This window comes from Antechinus flavipes, chromosome 3 (assembly GCF_016432865.1).
Source record: "Antechinus flavipes isolate AdamAnt ecotype Samford, QLD, Australia chromosome 3, AdamAnt_v2, whole genome shotgun sequence".
Classification (NCBI taxonomy): domain Eukaryota; kingdom Metazoa; phylum Chordata; class Mammalia; order Dasyuromorphia; family Dasyuridae; genus Antechinus; species Antechinus flavipes.
Genome location: NC_067400.1, coordinates 68,496,399 through 68,515,574, shown reverse-complemented (window position 1 = coordinate 68,515,574; position 19,176 = coordinate 68,496,399). Strand labels below are relative to the sequence as shown.

The 19,176-nt window shown below is 33.2% G+C and overlaps 1 protein-coding gene across 1 annotated transcript in view; it reads right to left on the bottom strand.

The window, feature by feature from the left end:
• The window catches only part of ABCA12 (ATP binding cassette subfamily A member 12), a 222,592-nt gene that overhangs the window by 111,550 nt on the left and 91,866 nt on the right, over nt 1–19,176 (bottom strand). The window contains 5 exon segments of the mRNA XM_051983610.1: nt 465–577; nt 4,925–5,103; nt 6,646–6,831; nt 11,504–11,604; nt 13,677–13,774. Of these exon segments, the coding sequence (XP_051839570.1) occupies nt 465–577; nt 4,925–5,103; nt 6,646–6,831; nt 11,504–11,604; nt 13,677–13,774 (677 nt within the window).

The following is a 19,176-nucleotide window of genomic DNA, read 5'->3' as shown; positions in this document are numbered from 1 at the left end:
ACTGCTAATGACCAAACTTTACCTATTGATTGAAGTGCATGGAGGAGTGAAAGGGGGAATGGTAGAGTAACAAAGATAAGTAGAGGTCAGTTGAATTTATGATTTTTGATTTAAAAAAAGCTTATGATTGGTTAAATTAAATGAGAATTACCCTCCTAATTACTGCCTTCAACACATTAAAGTGACTTGCTGAGGTGGAATCCTAGATTTTATATCCAAAAGTTCAAATTCATTTACCAATAATGGTCATTTCCATGTTAAACAAAAACCTAAGCAAGCACAATCTATTTCCCTCTTTGTTTCTCCACATTCTGAAGATCATTTTGGGATAGTCTTTAGCTATACCATAGACAACATATAAATCCAACATTACATGTTATAATTTTTAATTGGTCTACTTTGATGCTATTCTGGAACTTGACCATATAATAACACTTGACCATAGGAACATTGAAGTGAAATACCTTGGTCTGAAGAGTCCAGAGTGTAGAGCAGATGCTTAACAGACTTCTGGATGGTCTTGAATCCTTCGTTATTCGTGACACGTGGAGAAACCTTCTGCACTACCAACAGAGCACTAACGAGTTGAAAAACAATTAAACCAGATTGTGTTTCAAGGTTTACAGACAGAAACAAAAGGTTACTCAAGTGGAAAATGGCTGGAGAGTAGGAAATTATTCCTATAACATAACAGACAAGAGACTGCCTTTGTAATTTAATTACTTGTTTGCCTATTCATGCACAAAATCCCAGCATGGTGTTCTCAAGCCCAAGTGGAGCATGACATTCACAGAAAACCCACAGCCTCAAAATAGCATTTGTTTTTTTAAAAAGGCCAAAAAATGAAGTAAGTAAAGTTCACATTAGTTTGACATTCTGCTGTTAAGATTACAAAGGAGAGGACGAGTAAAACTGGTATTTTTTCTTAAAAGAAACAAGTTTGGAAATCATATCCAAGATTTAATAACAGAATCATAGAATCACTAATTTGGAGTTAAAATAGATATTGGAGGTCATGAAATCCAACAGTTTTGTTCTTAGATAGGGTCCATGAAAAAAATACTAAGTATTGAAGTATATCATGCCATTTTAAAATACTATATATTTTTTCAAAATCACTCATATTTTAGATAAATTCCAGACTGTACTTTTAAACTTATTCATGCAGCCAAAGGATGGTAGGATTAGAAAGGACTTTTTTTCCCCTCCAGACCTATAATTTCATTAGTATAAGGAGCTCTCAGGTAAGGAAATCCCTTTAGACCAAGAATCCTTCTATCTTGATTAGAAGTAAAAATTAAGGGCCTAATTAATTAATTTTCAACACTTACATAGGCCTGGTTGCTTCTGCTAGGACTAAAGACTACCTCGTAGGAAAGAAGACTAATTAGCAAATTCACACATTATGCTTATGTTTTACTTTTTCTTCTTAAAGCAATGGATGGCATAAGAAAATTATTTTCTCCCGAGATGATAGCAATTTGTAAATGAAAATACATTTGCACAAGTACAGTTTTGTTTTCATTTTACAAGTAGGGAATTTAAAAATACTTATCAAAGAGATAGGTATTCAACATTTTCATTTACTGAGAGTGGTAATCAAAACAAAAGGCTTTTTATCAAATGATCACCTTTAGGCAAACAAGCTGAGATTTCAGTTCATATATTTGACGAATTAACTGCCTTGTTTTTTCCATGTTAATAAGGAGATAACAAGAGCATGTTTCCATGACTGTTGTAAGACTCAAATGAGATGGTATTGGTAAAAGTGCTTAGCACAATGCTTGGCACATAGTAAGTACTATAGAAATACTTATTCCCCTTTTCAAAGCACAAAAAGGCTTCCAATTACCTTGAGTTTATTTTATATCATTAAGCAGTTTACTGCTGGTTGACAATCCTGGAGCAGGTTCACTCTATGTGATTTATAATTCAATAGTAAATCTTCAAATTTCTTTCCCACACCAAGTCTTCTCAGTGCATATGTGCAATTTGGAATGTAAAATATAATTCCTTTCTTATATTCCAATTCATGTAGGCAGACCATATGTATGACAATGGAGTTTGGGTTTAACTTTTAATGTTTTTAATGAATGGATCTCATATTCAAAGAGAATAGGGTCATGGAATGTTAATCCTAAAAGTCCTAGAAATGGTCTTTCTCTACTCTAACAATCCTCCTCTCCATGGCATTTGGTATAGGGAACTCTGAGGTAAGGAAATTCCTCTAATGATAAAGATCAACATCTGATATACAACTTCATGTCTTAGAGCAAGAATTGGTATAGGAGGCCAAAACTAAGAATTATTTTTACATATTTAAATAAAACTTTAAGTGTAAATAAGTAAAGTAATTTAACAACCCCGTTGCAGAGGACTGCTTGGGACAATGTGAGAAATTAAGTATATTATTCAGACAAGTTAGTCTTACTTAGCCAGTATCAGATATAGGACTTGACCAGGTCTTTCCAATTCCATGGTGACCTTCATTTGCCATTTAACCCAATCTCATCTTGATATCTTGATCCCTTGAGCCTGACTTCTGAATTATACTTTAAAATCCAACTTGTTGGTCCCACACTGGGATTTATCCCCAGCTTTAGCCTATTACCTGTCCTGGATGTCAATGTTTTCTTCTCTGAATAAATTAAGGCTTAAAAAAAAAATCCTTCTTTCCTTGTTCCATTTCCCACCCCACAAAAAATACTTCCCATAATTAGTTTTCTGGGTGATAATGATTTGAAATATTTTCTCCTATAAACTAAATTTTCTCCTCTTCATCTATTCATAGTGAAAATTTCCCTAAAACATCCATAGGAATAAGGCAAAAAAAAAAAAAATGAAAGGTAGAGAATCATACACTTGTTAATATATGCCTAGGCCCAAAATTAGCTTTGACCTTTACTTGTATAGCTTTCGAGCACTCTCGGTTTTGCTCAATTGTGTCACAACTGCAACATTATTGAAATCTGATTTGGGTGATTTGGGGTTTGGAACCATTTATCATTGAACAGAACAATCTAGAGGAAATGAGGAAGAGTATTTATGAGGCTCATTTGTGACTATTACTTGTTCACTAAAGACCAGGACAAGAGCAGTGAGGCCACAAGCTAGGAGATAAATATTGTCAAGCTTGAGGGAACTTATGGCTTTTTAAGGAACATCTTGCCAGTATAGAAACATTAATTAAAGGAGGCCCAAGTAAAGAAAAAGGTTTACAAATTGGGAACAATTAAGTAGCCACTTAAAGAATGACAATTGTTTAGGACCAGATAAGACAATGAAATGACCTTTTTTTTTTTTTTAAATTAATAAAGAGCTGCTATTTCTTTCTTTTTTAATTTTGTCAAGAATTATCTATGTAATTATTATCTAGTAATCCAAATAATTATAACAAGCAACATTTTTCTATCAAATAAAATAAAAAAAAATAATACCAGTAATTGCTAGCACTTATACAGAATTTTCAGTTTGAAAAGTATATTAGAAATATTCTCACTTGGTCCTCACAACAACACTAGGCACTAGTTATTCTTATTCCCATTTTACAGATGAGGAAAGTGAGGTGGATAGATTGAATTTGAACTTATGTTTTACTTATGGCTTTCTAATTCCAGGTCCAGTGATTTATGCACTGTGCTACCTGATTGCCTCAATATAATTCTCTTTCTACATGTTTCACTCTACTGATATTGCATATAGAATTAATGTTTGTTTTTCCACATGAAATTCACATGGGGGGGAGTTTATGTTTGTTTGTCTATTCGTTTATTCAAACCTGTGATTTCATTAGTGTAAAGAACTTCAAAACTTTAAGTTCTCTCCACTAAGGCAAACCAGCAAGTTTTCTGTAACTTAATGATATCAAAGAATTGGCAAGATCACAGAGTGATGAAGTCCTTTGCCCCTTGGTCACTCATCCAGTACTAGAACTCAGATCTTCTTCACTTAAAAACCTACTACCTACTATCTCAATGTCTTTCATTCTCACACATTAATAACATAGGATATTCATATGAAAATTCTACTTTTTTTTTTTTAAATTGGAGCCCAAGCTCATTTTCTTAGGTTGACTACTTTTACTTACTGACATCACTTAGTGCAGTGGTCTCAAACTTTAATAGAAATAATGGACCACTAAATTAGACATAAGCCTCTCGGAAGCTGCATATTAACTTTAGAAAATCATAAATTAACATTATGTATATTGCATTACATTTTTGTTTATTTGTTAAATATTTTCAATTTAATTTTAATCTGGTCTGGGGTGTGGTGAATTACAGGCTCCCCAAGGGCTTTGTGTGTGACAACTCTGGCATAATGAATAGAGAGTTGGCCTTGGAGCCTGGACACATAAGACATAATGGCTTTGTAGTAAGTTCTCATTTCTTCAGACCACACTCTCAGAACAAAAGTTACAGAGAAATTGCTAACTTGAATTGGGACTTCCCTCTTGCAGATTTTTCCCTATATCGATGAAATCACAGATCCAATTCTTCCTATCCCTTACATATTTAAGAAAAAATGCATTTTCTTCTTATTAATATATCTGCTTTTTTCACATTGAAAGGAAGTAAAATAGAAGAGAAACTGACAAAAATGACATGTTTTTGAGAAAGCAGACTAATTTTGCAAAGGAATGTAAGGACAGTAATTACATTTCAGACATTTAAAACTGAATGAACCATATTATGTACTTGAAAACACCCTGTAAAGAACATTCTGGCACAAGATCTACAGGACATAGTCTAAACTGACCTTCATTCACCTTGCCTCTGTCATACCAAATGTCTATAATTACATGGTGTGGGATTGTATGCTTGGCATTTCAATGAACTAAATACCTTTTCGTGGCCTTCATAGGTGACCTTATAAACATACTTTTATAAGCAATCCTTTCCCACCTAAGTCTCCTATACCTTACCTGTTTGCTTTATGGAGGATATCTAATAATTCCTTTAATTTTGTGTCATTTTGGAACAAACTGGGAACACTTGAGAGAAACCGCCACAATGCAGTTTGATCCTGTAGTTGTGAAAAGAATGCCAGCACTCTGGCTGATTCTTGGAAGACTATCATTTGATTGTTGGGGTTATTTGAGATCTGAAGAAAAAAATCAAAGGAACAAAAATGATATTAGAACAGTTTTAATCTTCACTCACTGATTTGGAAAATGTGACTGTGTTTTTAAAAAAAGAAAGCATTTTTTTCAGAACTTACTTCTTTCTAAAAAATCTTTTATTTGTTAAAGTCCCAACCCCCATGATGTGGAATTATATATAATGGAATGCTTATAATGGGATAGGCAAAATTAATTACTTATAACCTATTTTATGGATACATGTTTATTATTATTATCTCCTGAAAGTAGGGGCATTTTGTTTTTTCTCTTTGTTTTCTCAGGGCCTAGTATGATGTTTTAAATAGACTTACTTATTGACTGGTTGATCATAAATGTTCCATAAAATTGGGATTTTCTATTAAGTAGGGAAAATTAGGGCTGGATCACTGCAATTTCACTGAAAATTACTAAATTGTTGTTAATCTACATACCTTTAAAAAGTTTTTTTACTATTATTATATTCTACAAAGAATATTAAAACTAGATAGTGACTGCTAATGTCTCTGGAATGAATGGAGAAAGGAAATTAATTTCTTGGATATGGGGGAATGGTCTTAAGTATAAAATATCATGTTTAGATCTGTAATTTAAAGCTCAGCTTAAGTGCTACCTTCTACATGAGATTTTTTTCCCTTATGCTTTTTTCCCCCTTTTTTTCCTTTAACACATTTCCCATCCCTTAGCCCTTCCTCTCCATCCTAATCATTTTGAATAAACTTTTTTTATTACTTATTTGTGTAATATTATTAGAACATAAAATCCTTGAAGGCAGGGACAATTTTGATTTCACTTTGTATACTTAATACTTAGCACAAGACCCTGGCATTTAATAAATAGCAATTGAATTGTATTACTAATGTTTCTTTGGGAACCACAGGAGAGTGCACTTGAAGATACTCTGTATTATTTTTAAGGGGAAAATTGACCCGATTCAACTTATGATCCATCAAGAAATGTTACAGCTGGAAGAGACCATAGAGATCATCTGGTGGGACACTGTCCCCTTCCATTTAACAGAGTGGCAGAGCCAAGTCCAAAAAGCAGATCTCTTAATTCCTAGCTCAATACTCTTTCCAAATTCTTTCCTTATTAATGCCCCTTTCAGATTATGTTACTATTTTTTAAATTGTTATATACTTTCACATGTCATACATCTTAAGGCATTCCCACAATGATCTCCAACATATGTGAACTCTAATCCACACTGAAACAAAACTATATCTCATAATCTATGGGACAGGTATGCCTTAACAGCATTGCAACCTTTTGGAGTCAATATTGAAATAATGGTGATCCTACACAAGGGAGGATGTTGCATAAGATTAAACAATTCAAGAAAACCTTGAGGAGACACCCCTACAATAGTGAAGTATAGACATTATGAGAGCAGAGAAATATTCCTGCAAGCATTGCACCACTGATCTAGGTCAATGCCAGCTCTTTGACTCAGAGTGACTCAATGGCAGAGGAAGGACGAGAAACAGGTGATGTTTGACTCTGCTAATCAAGCACTTTCAACTTACCTGAGAGAGCTGGTTTCTTAGTTCTTGGATAGATGACTCTAAGAGAGTAATGTTGGAAAGGCAAAACTGGCTGAAAATATTTTTCCCTAGAGTGTTCCACGAAAAAGTGTCATCCACTGTATAGGATGGATGATTCTCACAGATTTCTCTTCTTAGGTTTTCTGAAGTTGAATTTTCCTTTAGCATCTAGGAAAAAAAGGAACCGACAATAGCAGTCAATATAAAAAATTCAAAAGTCAATGTTCTAGGGTTCCTGGAAATGATCTTTACTAAAACTAACTTGTCTTTAGTGAGTGCTTAATAATTTCACTTAGAATAATACTTTGAACATAATGAACACATATATGAAATCATGTGTGTATGACAGAGAAAAGGGGAGGGAAAGAGAAGAAAGAGAAGTGAAAAAGAAAAATACAGGAGAAAAGGATGAGGGAAAGAAGAAGGGGAGAAAGTATTGGGGAAATTCTTACCATTAATAAAAATCCAGGATTTATATAAGCTACATTTAAATAAATTAGTTTTCCTTCTCTGACTAAATAATCTAAATGTACCATGGAATTAAAAATCTCTGCCAGCAAAAGAAGTTTTTAAAGCATGAAATTTTCTTTCTTTTTTTCTTAGCAGGGAGCCAGAGAGACTCAGGAGGCACACCTATATGTGAGACTATCCCGAAAATGTTACTATCTTTGAACAGGACAGAAAAATGAAGACCCTTAGTATATGTATTTTAGGATCTATAAGTAAATTCTGAATTTTGACTTATTCCTCCTTTGTCATGTTTCTCTTTCAACTGAGTTATGGATCACAGAATTTTGAAGCCAAAAACAACTTTAGTGATTATTTAATCCAATCCTTTCATTTTTCACAGATGAAAAATATGAGTTTCATAAAAGCGAAGTTTAGGGTGGAAAGATTCTAGAGCTGTACGATTGAGTCCTCTAGAGTTGTGTGACTGGACAATTTACCTCACTTCTCCAAGATTCATATTCTTTATTTGTAAATTGAGTAGTTTTGACCAGAGGAGTTATAAACAGGAAAGAACCTGTGAATCAGATCAAGTTTCTTGTAATTAACAAATGCTCTCAATCTAAAAGTTTTGCTAAAGGGGTCCTAAAGGATTGCCTTACTGGAAGGGAGTCTGATGGGCCATTCTTATCAGCCTTAAAAGTTGACCACATTCAAAATGATCAATTAAACAAGGCATATCCAGGGGCACATTTTGCTTAACTTTTATGATTCTCAAGAATTTAGTGCCTGAGCATGACCAACACAAAATTCAACCACTATTCTTTGTCTCCTTTCTGCCTCCAAATATCATGGGAAAATACAGAACCATCTAGTCTGAAAAGCACTCTAAATGGTGCCTTTTCCATCTTTCCATCTACTAATGTTTGTTTCACATGGATATACATGAGCAAGTCCCTAGGATTAATTCATCTGATCATTCCTGGAAGAACAACAAAAACCATAATGGAGGAAGGGGAGAAGAGGAAAAGTCAAGATTATTTACAAAGGTACTATGTTGACATCCTTCTTCCTTTACACCTTACTCTAATTTTTACCACCTGTGTAGTATAGCAGAAAGACAACTGATCTTGGACTTGAGATAGACCCATATTCAAAACTCATTACTACTTACTAGTTGTATGACCATGAACAATTGATTCAGCTTTTTAGAGATTCAACTTCCTCATCTGTATAGGAGACTAATAATAATTACATTGCCTACCTCACAGAATTGGTAAGTATGAGAATTCGATTACATAATCTATGAGAAGGCCTTTACAAATGTAAATATATCAACTATTATGAATTCTTTTATTGGAATTATTTTTTTTTAATTTACTGGGCACTATTGGGCAAATTCCAAATGTCTTCTTTTGCAAATTAGGAAAATCTTAGAATTTCATCACTATTGAATAGTTTTATTGAAGGGTTTAAGTCAGTTTCAGTTAGGTTAATAAACATTTATTAATATTTACTGTGTGCCAGACACAGTGTCCAATACCTGAAGTATAAAAAAAGAGGCAAAAGACATCCTTGTCCTCAAGGAGCTCACACTTTAATGATGTAGAATATAAACATACATGTACAAAATCTTGTACAAATACACACAATGTATTTTGAGATTATATGCTATTTATCCAATTATAATGCAAGATGAATTCCCAGAGGTCAACATAGCAGAGAGTAAAATGAGACAATATAATTTTCCCCTACTTTACACCTTGTCCTTGAAGTAGCTTGAGAACAGAATTGAGTTGCCATTTTAGGATCCAGGAAATATTGGATACTTCACAGTGTGCTTGGTTCAAACTCAGATTTCCAGAGACTGGACCAGATTAAATGATTAACAGTTGCCTCCCTTTACAATGATGAGCATTAATAAGCGTATTTTGTTCTATGGCAGTTTATGTTGGAATAGCAACAGAGCAGAAAATGTCATATCTATTTTGTCTTTCCATATGCCATTTATTTATGAGTATATTTATTGAACTATTTATGCTACACAAAAAGTTAACTTACCCCCAAACACTTGACTAATATAAACACATACACTTATTGATGATTTTAATTACAGAATATGTCTAAAGACAAATACAGTGCTTCAGTGCACTTTTAAGCTAGTAAAATGTAAACTGTTTAAAGTTTAAGTTGCTGAAATCTGCACTGAAATTTTGTATACCCTGTGTATTTTTCTGAAGTTCAAAAAATAGCAATTAATCACTGCACTATAATTCTGAGTGGTCGCTAGGACAAGCACTATTACTCTCATTTTAGTGATGAGTAAGTAAACAATGGTTTAGAAAAGTAAAGTAAATGGCTAAAGGTGACAGAGATGCTGCTTGAGATAAAGTTTAAACCCATGTCTTTTTTCCCCCTCTAATTCTAGTACTCCTTCTCCTCCTCCTCCTCCTCCTAATAATAATAATAGATATTTATTCAATGCTTTAAGACTTGTAAATATGTTTTATATACATTATCTCGTTTGGACCTCACTACAACCTAATGCTATTATCTCCATTCTACAGGTAAAGAAACGGAGGCTCAGAGTGGTGGGCTGTACTTGGAATCAGGAATATAAAAGTTCAAATCCTACCTCAGATACTTTATAGGTATACAATCCAGGAAAAGTAATTTTACTTACTATCTGTAGATCTCAGTTTCCTCATTTATAATATGAGGGGGTTGGACTTCATGACCTCTAAAGGTCACTTCCAGGTCTAAATGTATGATCCTAAGTGGCTTGCCCATGACTATACAACTAGTTAGGGTCAAAGGAAAGATTTGAATCCAGTTATAGCTGATTCTAAATGAAGGATTTCCTTGACCATGTCACATTGCCTCAGATACAACTAACTCAGTTAGTAGATGCATTTCCTCTTACTTAAATTAGTATTACATTCCTTATACATTTGAACCTTGTAACAAAAATATCATATAGCTAATTGTACTTTCAATTATCTGTGGACAGTTTGAACAGCACTTTTATTTTAAATAATGAAACGGTTGAGGCCAGTTCCAATGATCTTGTGTTGGAAAGAGCCATCTACATCCAAAGAGAGGACTATGGGAATTGAATGTGGATCAGAACATAGCATTTTTACTTTTTTTGTGGTTGTTTTTTCTCATTTTGTTTTCTTTCTCATTTTTTTCCTTTTTAATCTGATTTTTCTTGTGCAGCAAGATAATTGTATAAATATGTATACATATATTGTATTTAACATAGTTTAACATGTTATTAAGATGTTTATATATATAATGTTAACATGTTAACATCTATTGGATTATTTGTCTTCTAGGGGAGGGAGTGGGGGGAAGGAGGAGAACATTTGAAACACAAAGTTTTATAAGGGTCAATGTTGAACAATTATCTATGCATATGTTTTGAAAATAAAAAGCTTTAATTAAAAAAATTGGTCCATATAGGTTTTCTTTTTTTTTTTTTTGAATGCCCCACGCTTGAATTTCTGAAGAGTCCCCAAAGTTATATCAATGATCTTGCAGCTTGTGAAACTTAAAAGTAAGTAAATGGATATGAAATGATTAACAGTAGAAATTCTGTGGTTAAGTTTTACAGAAGATATTATTAAGGATCGAACATTTTCCTCTTTGGGGAAACATTTGCAACAGGAATCTGCCATTCAGATTTCCAGAGACAATAGTATGGAGGACTCAGCAGGTTTGGTGTGCTATTTTAGCCTGGTTTGTTTTTCTTTCCCTCTTTAAGGGATTAAAGGATCTTGTCATATGATACTTTCCCTCTTGCCAAATAAGATCTTGGATACTGCTGGGGACTTAGGAATGAGCTAGCAAAAAATATAGAAGACCCATAGGAATCTTTAAATTCACTTTCTAATGTGAGAACATCTCAGGAAAAGACCATCCTGGCCCCTGGCTGCAGAGTGGAAAGGATTTAAGGACCACATTCTCCATGAAATCAAAAACTACAGTCATGTATTTATCATGAAAAGTTTCCAGGAATGTATTAGCATCTGCTTTTTTACAAAATTGACTTTCCAGGACTGAGAGAAAAATGCATTGAAGGAGAAGAAATTTTACATAGGAGAAATGGAACTGAATCATAGTCATAAAGTGTAATGACTGACATTTAGAGAATATTTTAAGGTTTTCTGAGACCTTTGCATTCACTATCTCTTTTGAGTCACACAACAACTCCCTAAAGTAGGTGATTTTTCATTTTTACTTTAACCATGTATTAAGCTTTAAGTAATGATAGAAAATTTTTATAACTTCTTCTAGAAATATTCATCCCAAAGTCCTATATGGGGTACCTCATTGAACCCCATCTATTCTCTAGATAATCTGTTCATTGTGGTATGCATACCAAAATTACCTTTTCCAACTTTAGAATCCGTGCAAGCACCTGACTGCTGTTGAATGTGGAGATGGAATCTGTTATGGTGTTTTCTAAATCAGGTCTTGAGCTGGAAAAGACTGTAAAAATAATGATAGAATTAGTATGCCAAGCAAAAACAATTGTAGAATAGCTATTAGCCCATTAGGAATTATGAGGGCCCTCATGTACCATATCCTTCAAAATCACTGCCTGATACACGTCTGTCTTAATAATTTCATCTTCTCTCAAAAAACAGCAATGATTACAAATTTCTGACTGTTTCACCTCATCAACACTCCTGAGCAATCTTTTAGATATTTTGATTCTAGATTAAGTGCTTGCACTTCATTACTACTATTTTTGCCCAATTAATCAAATCCTATCTATTCCTTTTTAAAATTTCTAGGTAGCACAGTGAATAGAATGCTGAATCTGTACTCAAGAAGTTTCTATTTCAAACCCAATCTCAGACACCCTGAATGGACAAGTCACTTAACCATTATCTGCTTCAGTTTCCTCATCTGTACAATGGGGATAAATAGCAACAACTACTTCCCAGTTTGTCGTAAGGATGACATGAAATAATATTTGTAAAGTACTATGAAAATTCTAGTTCACATTATTATTATTATTATTACTATTCTTTTGTCCATCATTTCAGACATCTATTTTAAAGATCTGCCAATAAACATGAAATGTTTATGATCATATTTAAAAGTATTCAATTAGAGGAAAAGATATAAGAAAACACAAATTCTATCTTCCCCAAAATCTTAGCTATTTTCATTTAAAGTCAAAGGCTAACATACCAGAAAGCAATGCCCTCCTTCCATTAAGTAACATTCAGAAGAACTTCATGAAGTATGATTTCCAATGTGATACCTATCTCTAGCTTTGTGGAATCCATTCAGGGGAACAGACTTCATATATTTATTATTTATACACATCAAGCCAGCCTCTTCTATAAACTAAAGTCTGAAAAATCTCATTTTCACAGTGAAAATAATGTCAATATTTCAAAATAATGTTCTGAGCCATTAATAGCATGTGTGTTTTGAGGGTTTATTTTTATTTTCCTTTTTTAATGTTACTCCAATAGTGGTAAGAAATCGATGGATTTATATCTTTTTTATCTTTATATCTGATGCCCCTTGTAACCAAGACTATGCACTGATGAAGTGAGAGATGCTATTTGTGGCCATGAAGAAGAACCCTAGAAATCAGTTTCTTTGGCTCATGTAACCCCAGCTTTATTACATCTGTATTTTCACAAATAGAGCTAAGCAAATAACCACAGATGATTATATGTGCTTATGTGTTCACTACAGACTAATCTTAACCCCAGGGCTTCCCTCATTCAAAAGGCAGAATTACATAGAAGATAGAATGTGGAACTGAGCAACAAGAATCACAAAATCATAGAATCTGATAGTTGGAAGGAACTAAGACATGATATTTAACAATTGTTCATCTAGTCTTTCTATTTGAATAGAAAATATTTTGGTTCAGATCTACTTCTGTTACACATTAGCTATGTTGCCCTAAGCAAGGCACTTAGCCTTTTTGTATCACAAACAATCCCCTAGATCAATAAAGATTTTCTGTGCTGACAAAAATCACAAATTCTTCCATTTATTAATTCATATTTCCACCAACATTGCAGTTAAATTATTCAATATATTATTGAATTTATTTAATATCTTAACCACACAAAATTGACATATCTCAATGACAATAAAAACCGGTCTACAATAAAACTATATTCTCAATTTATGGGATTCTACAGCAGCCAACCAGTGATGACATCTAAGTCACTGTAACAGGAAAGAAAGTTCTGATCATTTTCTTTGCACTCATACACCTTACTCCTATTTTTTTTGAGAGTTCCTCATTGCTTCTAGGAACTGGACATGATCCCTATTTTTATATGATCAAGAGAAATGTGAAAGTTGCTCATATAATCATTAAGGACTCTGCCAATTAAAGGAGGTCTTGGTACATGTATATTCTAAAGAGTTTAATATAAAAGCACAGCCTCCCCCAACCAATTATAAGACATGTTTCAGTCTCTTAGGGATACCTTTTGGGGCAGTCCATTTCAGTTTGGAAAGTTTGGAGAATAGATTTTCAAAAGATTAGACCTTCACCTGCTTTACCAAAAGAACAGAACATTTACCCAATGATGTATTCCTTCTTTCTGGAAATTTAACACTCCGAGGTGATGAATTACTGTCCTTCCTCAGGTTGGATGACTTTCTCTGGATTTCACTAGAGAGGGATAAGAAAGAATCCTATAACTTTACACATACTAATTTACCACTGCAGTTACAATAATGTATTACATAGAAGATTTCAGGGATGTGATACCACTTTTCTCTCATTCTTCCCTTAATCTACTTTCCAGAATTTTAACGGATGAACTCACCAAGAGTTACATGACCAATATAAAGATTCTTACAAGGTGAACTTTTATTCATGTGAAATGGTCCAAAAGATAGTTAAGAAAAGTTATTTTTGTTTTAACCTTGTATTAAGCTTTCCAAAAAAGATGAAAGGTTTTATAATGAAATATGAAAGCTTATATGAAAATTTATTCTTTTACTGGAGACTAGACAGAAATATCATTTGAGGGCAGAGAAGGGTACATGAAATCTGTTTATTTTTTACCATGAAAGGAAAAAATATTTTTCTATGTAAAGACATTTAAAACCAGATTTGAATGTGGCACAAGATGAATCATTTCTATCACATATACCGATAAATGCTAAGACATTTCTTGCAAGGAAGACAAGGTATTGTGTTAGTATATTTAATAAATTCATTTCATATAAACAACTTTTCAATTTCTGTATGACAATTCATTTTCCAAATAAGGTTACTCTATTACAGGGAACCAGAACAGGACTTGATCAGATTAACATTTGGGAGAGAATCATCAGATGATAGAAGAGGGCTTGAAAGGGGATCTCAGATGTCATCTAGTCCAGGGCTTCTTAAAGTTTTTTCACTTGTGACTCTTTTGTCCAAGAAATTTACCTAGGTATGTAGGTATATAAAATATATATATACAAATCAAAAAAAAGTACGGATAATAAATCATAATAATCATAATTTCCCCTCCCTCCCCCAAGTTCAATTACAAGATCCCATATGAGGTCATGGCCCACAGTTTAAAAAGCTGGAATCTAACCTAGCCTTCTCATCTTCAGATGAGGAAACTGAAGTCCATGGAAGTCCAGACATTTGTTTAAGGTCCCATAGATAATCAGTCTTAGAGGCAAGATTTGAGCTCAGGTACACTCCATTGGATAAATCATTGGATCTTCATAGGAATCAACCTTTGCAAAAAGTAGAATCTCGACTATATCTCTGGAGTTGGACCAGTATAGTGTGTGTGTGTGTGTGTGTGTATTTCTGCTCTGTGTTTAATAAAGGAGCTTGGCAAAGATGTATAGCGATTCATGTCAGTAGTGAAGAGGAAAATTTCCTTTAACTCTTCTCCTTAATATACTATAACCTATTTAACATGTAAAGGACTGCTTGCCATCTGGGGGAGGGGAAAAATTGGAACCCCTGGCATGGGTTCTGTCAATAAAAAGTTATTTAAAAAAACAAACAAACAAACAAACAAAAAAAAAACCTCTTCTCCTTAAATTGACTTAATCTTTGAAAATCAGACTAGAATTTTCAAACCAAACTCTCAGGTATTTTCTAATTTAGTTGGTTTCTTCTTGAAATTTGGATCATTTCCTTTCTTACTGTGCCATTTTTAAAACAGTAAAGAGAAAGTAACATTTGTTTGCCTTCCTTAATGTTTTTCCTGTCTCTTCCTATAAAATGTGCTAGGTGCAGCAAAAGTCCTGCATTCATTCATAAGGTATATGTGAATTATTCATGACTAGATACTGCTCCCTTAAGTCCTTTCTCATTCCTTCTGCTGACTGTTTGGGATGGGAAAACTAGGCAAGATTAAAATAAGAACTGACCTAAACCTTTTTCCTTTTCTCAAGTTGAAGTTTTTGAAAGTTTGAGAAATTTAAGTTAACTTGGCTATTTTCTCAGTACTTTTCAGTTTGGATTACTTCAAGAAAGACTAGAAAACCATAAAAATTTTAAATCATAAAACAGTTGTGTTCATGAGATTTTCTCAAGAATAAAAACCTAAGTTTCTCAAAAGAGTGTGAATTGTTTCATCCTTTGAATTTATAATTTCAATGCTTCATATATAGTTGATAGTGAATAAATATTTGATTGATTGATTAAATAGAATAAAAACCCAAAACCTATTAAGCATAACATAGGCTGAGATGAGCAAAATAGGAGGGCAGGAAAGAAAGTAATAGAAATTAGTGATAAATGGAAAGGAGAGAGAAGTGTGAGAATACAGAAAAGAAATCATCATAAGGGACCAAAAAAGCTAATGAAAACACCTAAGTTTAAGAAAAACCTTAAGAATTCATTTAGTACATTTTTTAACTTCCAGATGGGACTAAACCATCTCAGAGGTAAAAATAACTCTTTATTAGTATATATACTCTTTTATAGTATACACACACACACACACACACACACACACACACACACATATAGATTTCCTCAGAGAATATGTGTGTATGTATATGTGTGTGTGTGTGTGTGTGTGTGTGTGTGTGTGTATGTGTGTATGTGTGTAAGAGTGCAGGTCTCCACAACACTTCTCCACTTTTTTCCGCTTTACCTGTCTCACTCTTTTCTTCTTTTTCTAGCACTCCTTTATTTGCTACCTTCCCCATTAAAATATGATCTCCTTGAGGTCAGGTATTATCTTGCTTCCTTGCATTTCTATGCACAGTAAGTGTTTAAAATAAGTATTCTCTCTCTGCTTGTGTGTGTGTGTGTGTGTGTGTGTGTGTGTGTGTGTGTGTGTGTGTCTTTCTGTCTCTGTCTCTCTGTTTCTGTCTCTCTCTGTCTCTGTGTCTCTCTCTGTGTGTCCCTTTCTCTTCTTCCCCTCTCTCCTGCCTCATTCTCCCCATCTATCCATCCAAATATCATCTTATTTATCCATCTTTCCTTTCACTTTTCAATATATACTAATTCCTGGGTTGTAGGAATCTCCTTTGCTTTTTGGCTATACTAACTCCCCTATCATGCTGAAGCTATGATTTTCTTCCAAATGCAACATCAATGCATAAGATATATCTCTTTCCCTCTAATCTCTTACCCACTCTCATCAAAATTTATATCTTCTTTGCCAAGATCTTTCAGGGACTTCCTAGATGATTGGCAAATTTATTTTGTAAATTTATTTAGCTAGGTTTGAATTTAGCTAATTACAATATCTTTCATGGCTCAGGATACTTTCTCCCTTGTGAATACTTTCTAGTGCAGTCATATTTTCTCATCTTGTTTGATTTTGATACCTATCCTTCCATAAATTTGTCTACCCTTTAAGTAAGTCTTAGTAGGGCAGAGGAACTTGTATCATCCTGGATTGAGTATGTGATCCCTTGCTCTCACTGCAAAACTAGCATTTCTCTTTTTCTTGTCATTCATGTCCTTGATATCTTTTATGTCGGTTTTTTTTTTTTTTTTTTGCACAGAATTACAATTGGTAAAACAGTCTACTTACACCAATCCATAAACTTCTCTTTTAATGACTCATGGTTTAGATTAATAGAATTATGGTGTTCCATGATTTATAGACTCATAATATCATCAGAAGAATATTGGTGTTTAAAAATGAGATTTCGTACAAGGAAGCAAATTGTGATCATGGACAATACTGAATAATTTCCCACATGCAAATCAGGCTATTTTCCTATTCAATTGTTGGCCAGCTCATTGCCCATCTTGTACAAGATACAGGTGCTTATCTGTAAACTCAAAGGACTGTCTATTCACTTATATATCATGCTATGATCTTGCATCCATTTTTCCCTCTTTGTAGATTACTGCATCAATTACTCCTGAGTGGATAGGAGTGTCTCATTAAGAAAGCCCTAACATTAGAATTAGAATGAAGAGATGTCAAATGAAAATAGGAATATATTTGGAAAACCTCCCCTTTCAAAAGGAATAGCTCTTCCATTTGGACCCTGTACATTCCATAACACTTTAGAAGACTTCTGGTGAGCATATTTTCCCCTATTTTATGTTTCAATTGATTTTAACAATAAGATCATTAAACAAAGCTGTCTTTAAGAGATGGGTTTGTCAAGGGATATTTTAATTGATCTTAATATATGTAGTGAAGATATTTTGTCTTGGAAGAGCCTTAAAAGCTACATTTTCATCTAACAACTCAAACTTTTTTGGTAATAAAAAATAAATAATGTTAACATATAAAATGAAAATCTAAGACAGCATTAAATGCATATGAACAGTCAGTCCACAAAATAATAGCAAATTGTCCACAATCATATCAAAAATCATTCTGAATCACTAATAATTAGAGATATGAAAAGTAAACCAATGATGAGAATTCATGTTATGCTCAGTAACTCAGTAAAAGTGGCAAAAGATGGAAATAATCTATATTGGAGGGAAAATTGGCCTACTGATATACTGCTGATAAAGCTGTCAAGTCATTCAACCATTTGTGGGGAGAAAACCTTTGAATGATGTAGAAAAACTGACTAAACTATTTAGACACCTTTAATCGAGCCTGTTGCTCAATAAATATTCTCCAAGGCTTTCAAAATTAGAAAATTAGAAAAAAGATCTTACACATATCAAAAATTTGTTAGTAGCATTTTTCATGGTTTCGAAATTGAAACAATAACATTTCACAATTTCATAATTCATCGATTAATTGATAAGCAAATTTAGGTATGTAAAGTTGAAGGAATAGTAATGAGCTTTATGTAAAATTCAGGGAATATAGAGTACCCCAAAATGTGTGTGAGGAGGTAATATGAAATAAGAATGGAAAGGTATGTTGGAGTTATAATGTAAGAGTTTAAATACATACTGAAAAATGTTTGTTTAATCCTAGGAGCAATTGAAGATTAGTTTGTTTGTTTGTTTGTTGAACAGGAGAGAGATTCAACGGAAATTAAAATAAAGTTTATAGTTAAGAAAAAAATCATACTGTCTCTACCACCATTTCTAGACATGACACCCCATTTGGGGTACTAATCACCTTGCTACTTATTGCAACATCATACTATATATTATTGAAATAATTTCCTGCCCCAAGCCTTTTTCTGTACCAATCTGCCTTATATATTCTAGGAACAATGCCTTTCTCAAGATGCAGAACCAAGCCTTCCCTTGCCTATCTAGGCACTTTCTCCCAGTCTCTAGAAGAGTGTCCTGGGTAGCACACATCTGAAATAAATGCTTGCACAAAAGTCAAGACATTTTTCTATTTTTACTTATACAAAGTGAGATTTCTAAATTACTTTTTCACCCCACCTTTGCATAAAAGCTGAAATGGGTAATTCTTTGACCAGTCAAATACTCTGAAAAGAAAATAGCAAAATGAAATTGATAAATGGGAAAATGTTGGCCAAAATATGGCAACTTTCTCTTTTTTCACTTTTTAAAACCCCAGTAACCAAATATATATATATATATATATATATATATATATATATATATATATATATATATATATATATATATATATATATATATATGTCTCCTGTAACCCCAGTCCCAAAGCCTACTGGTACTCAAGGAAATGTTGA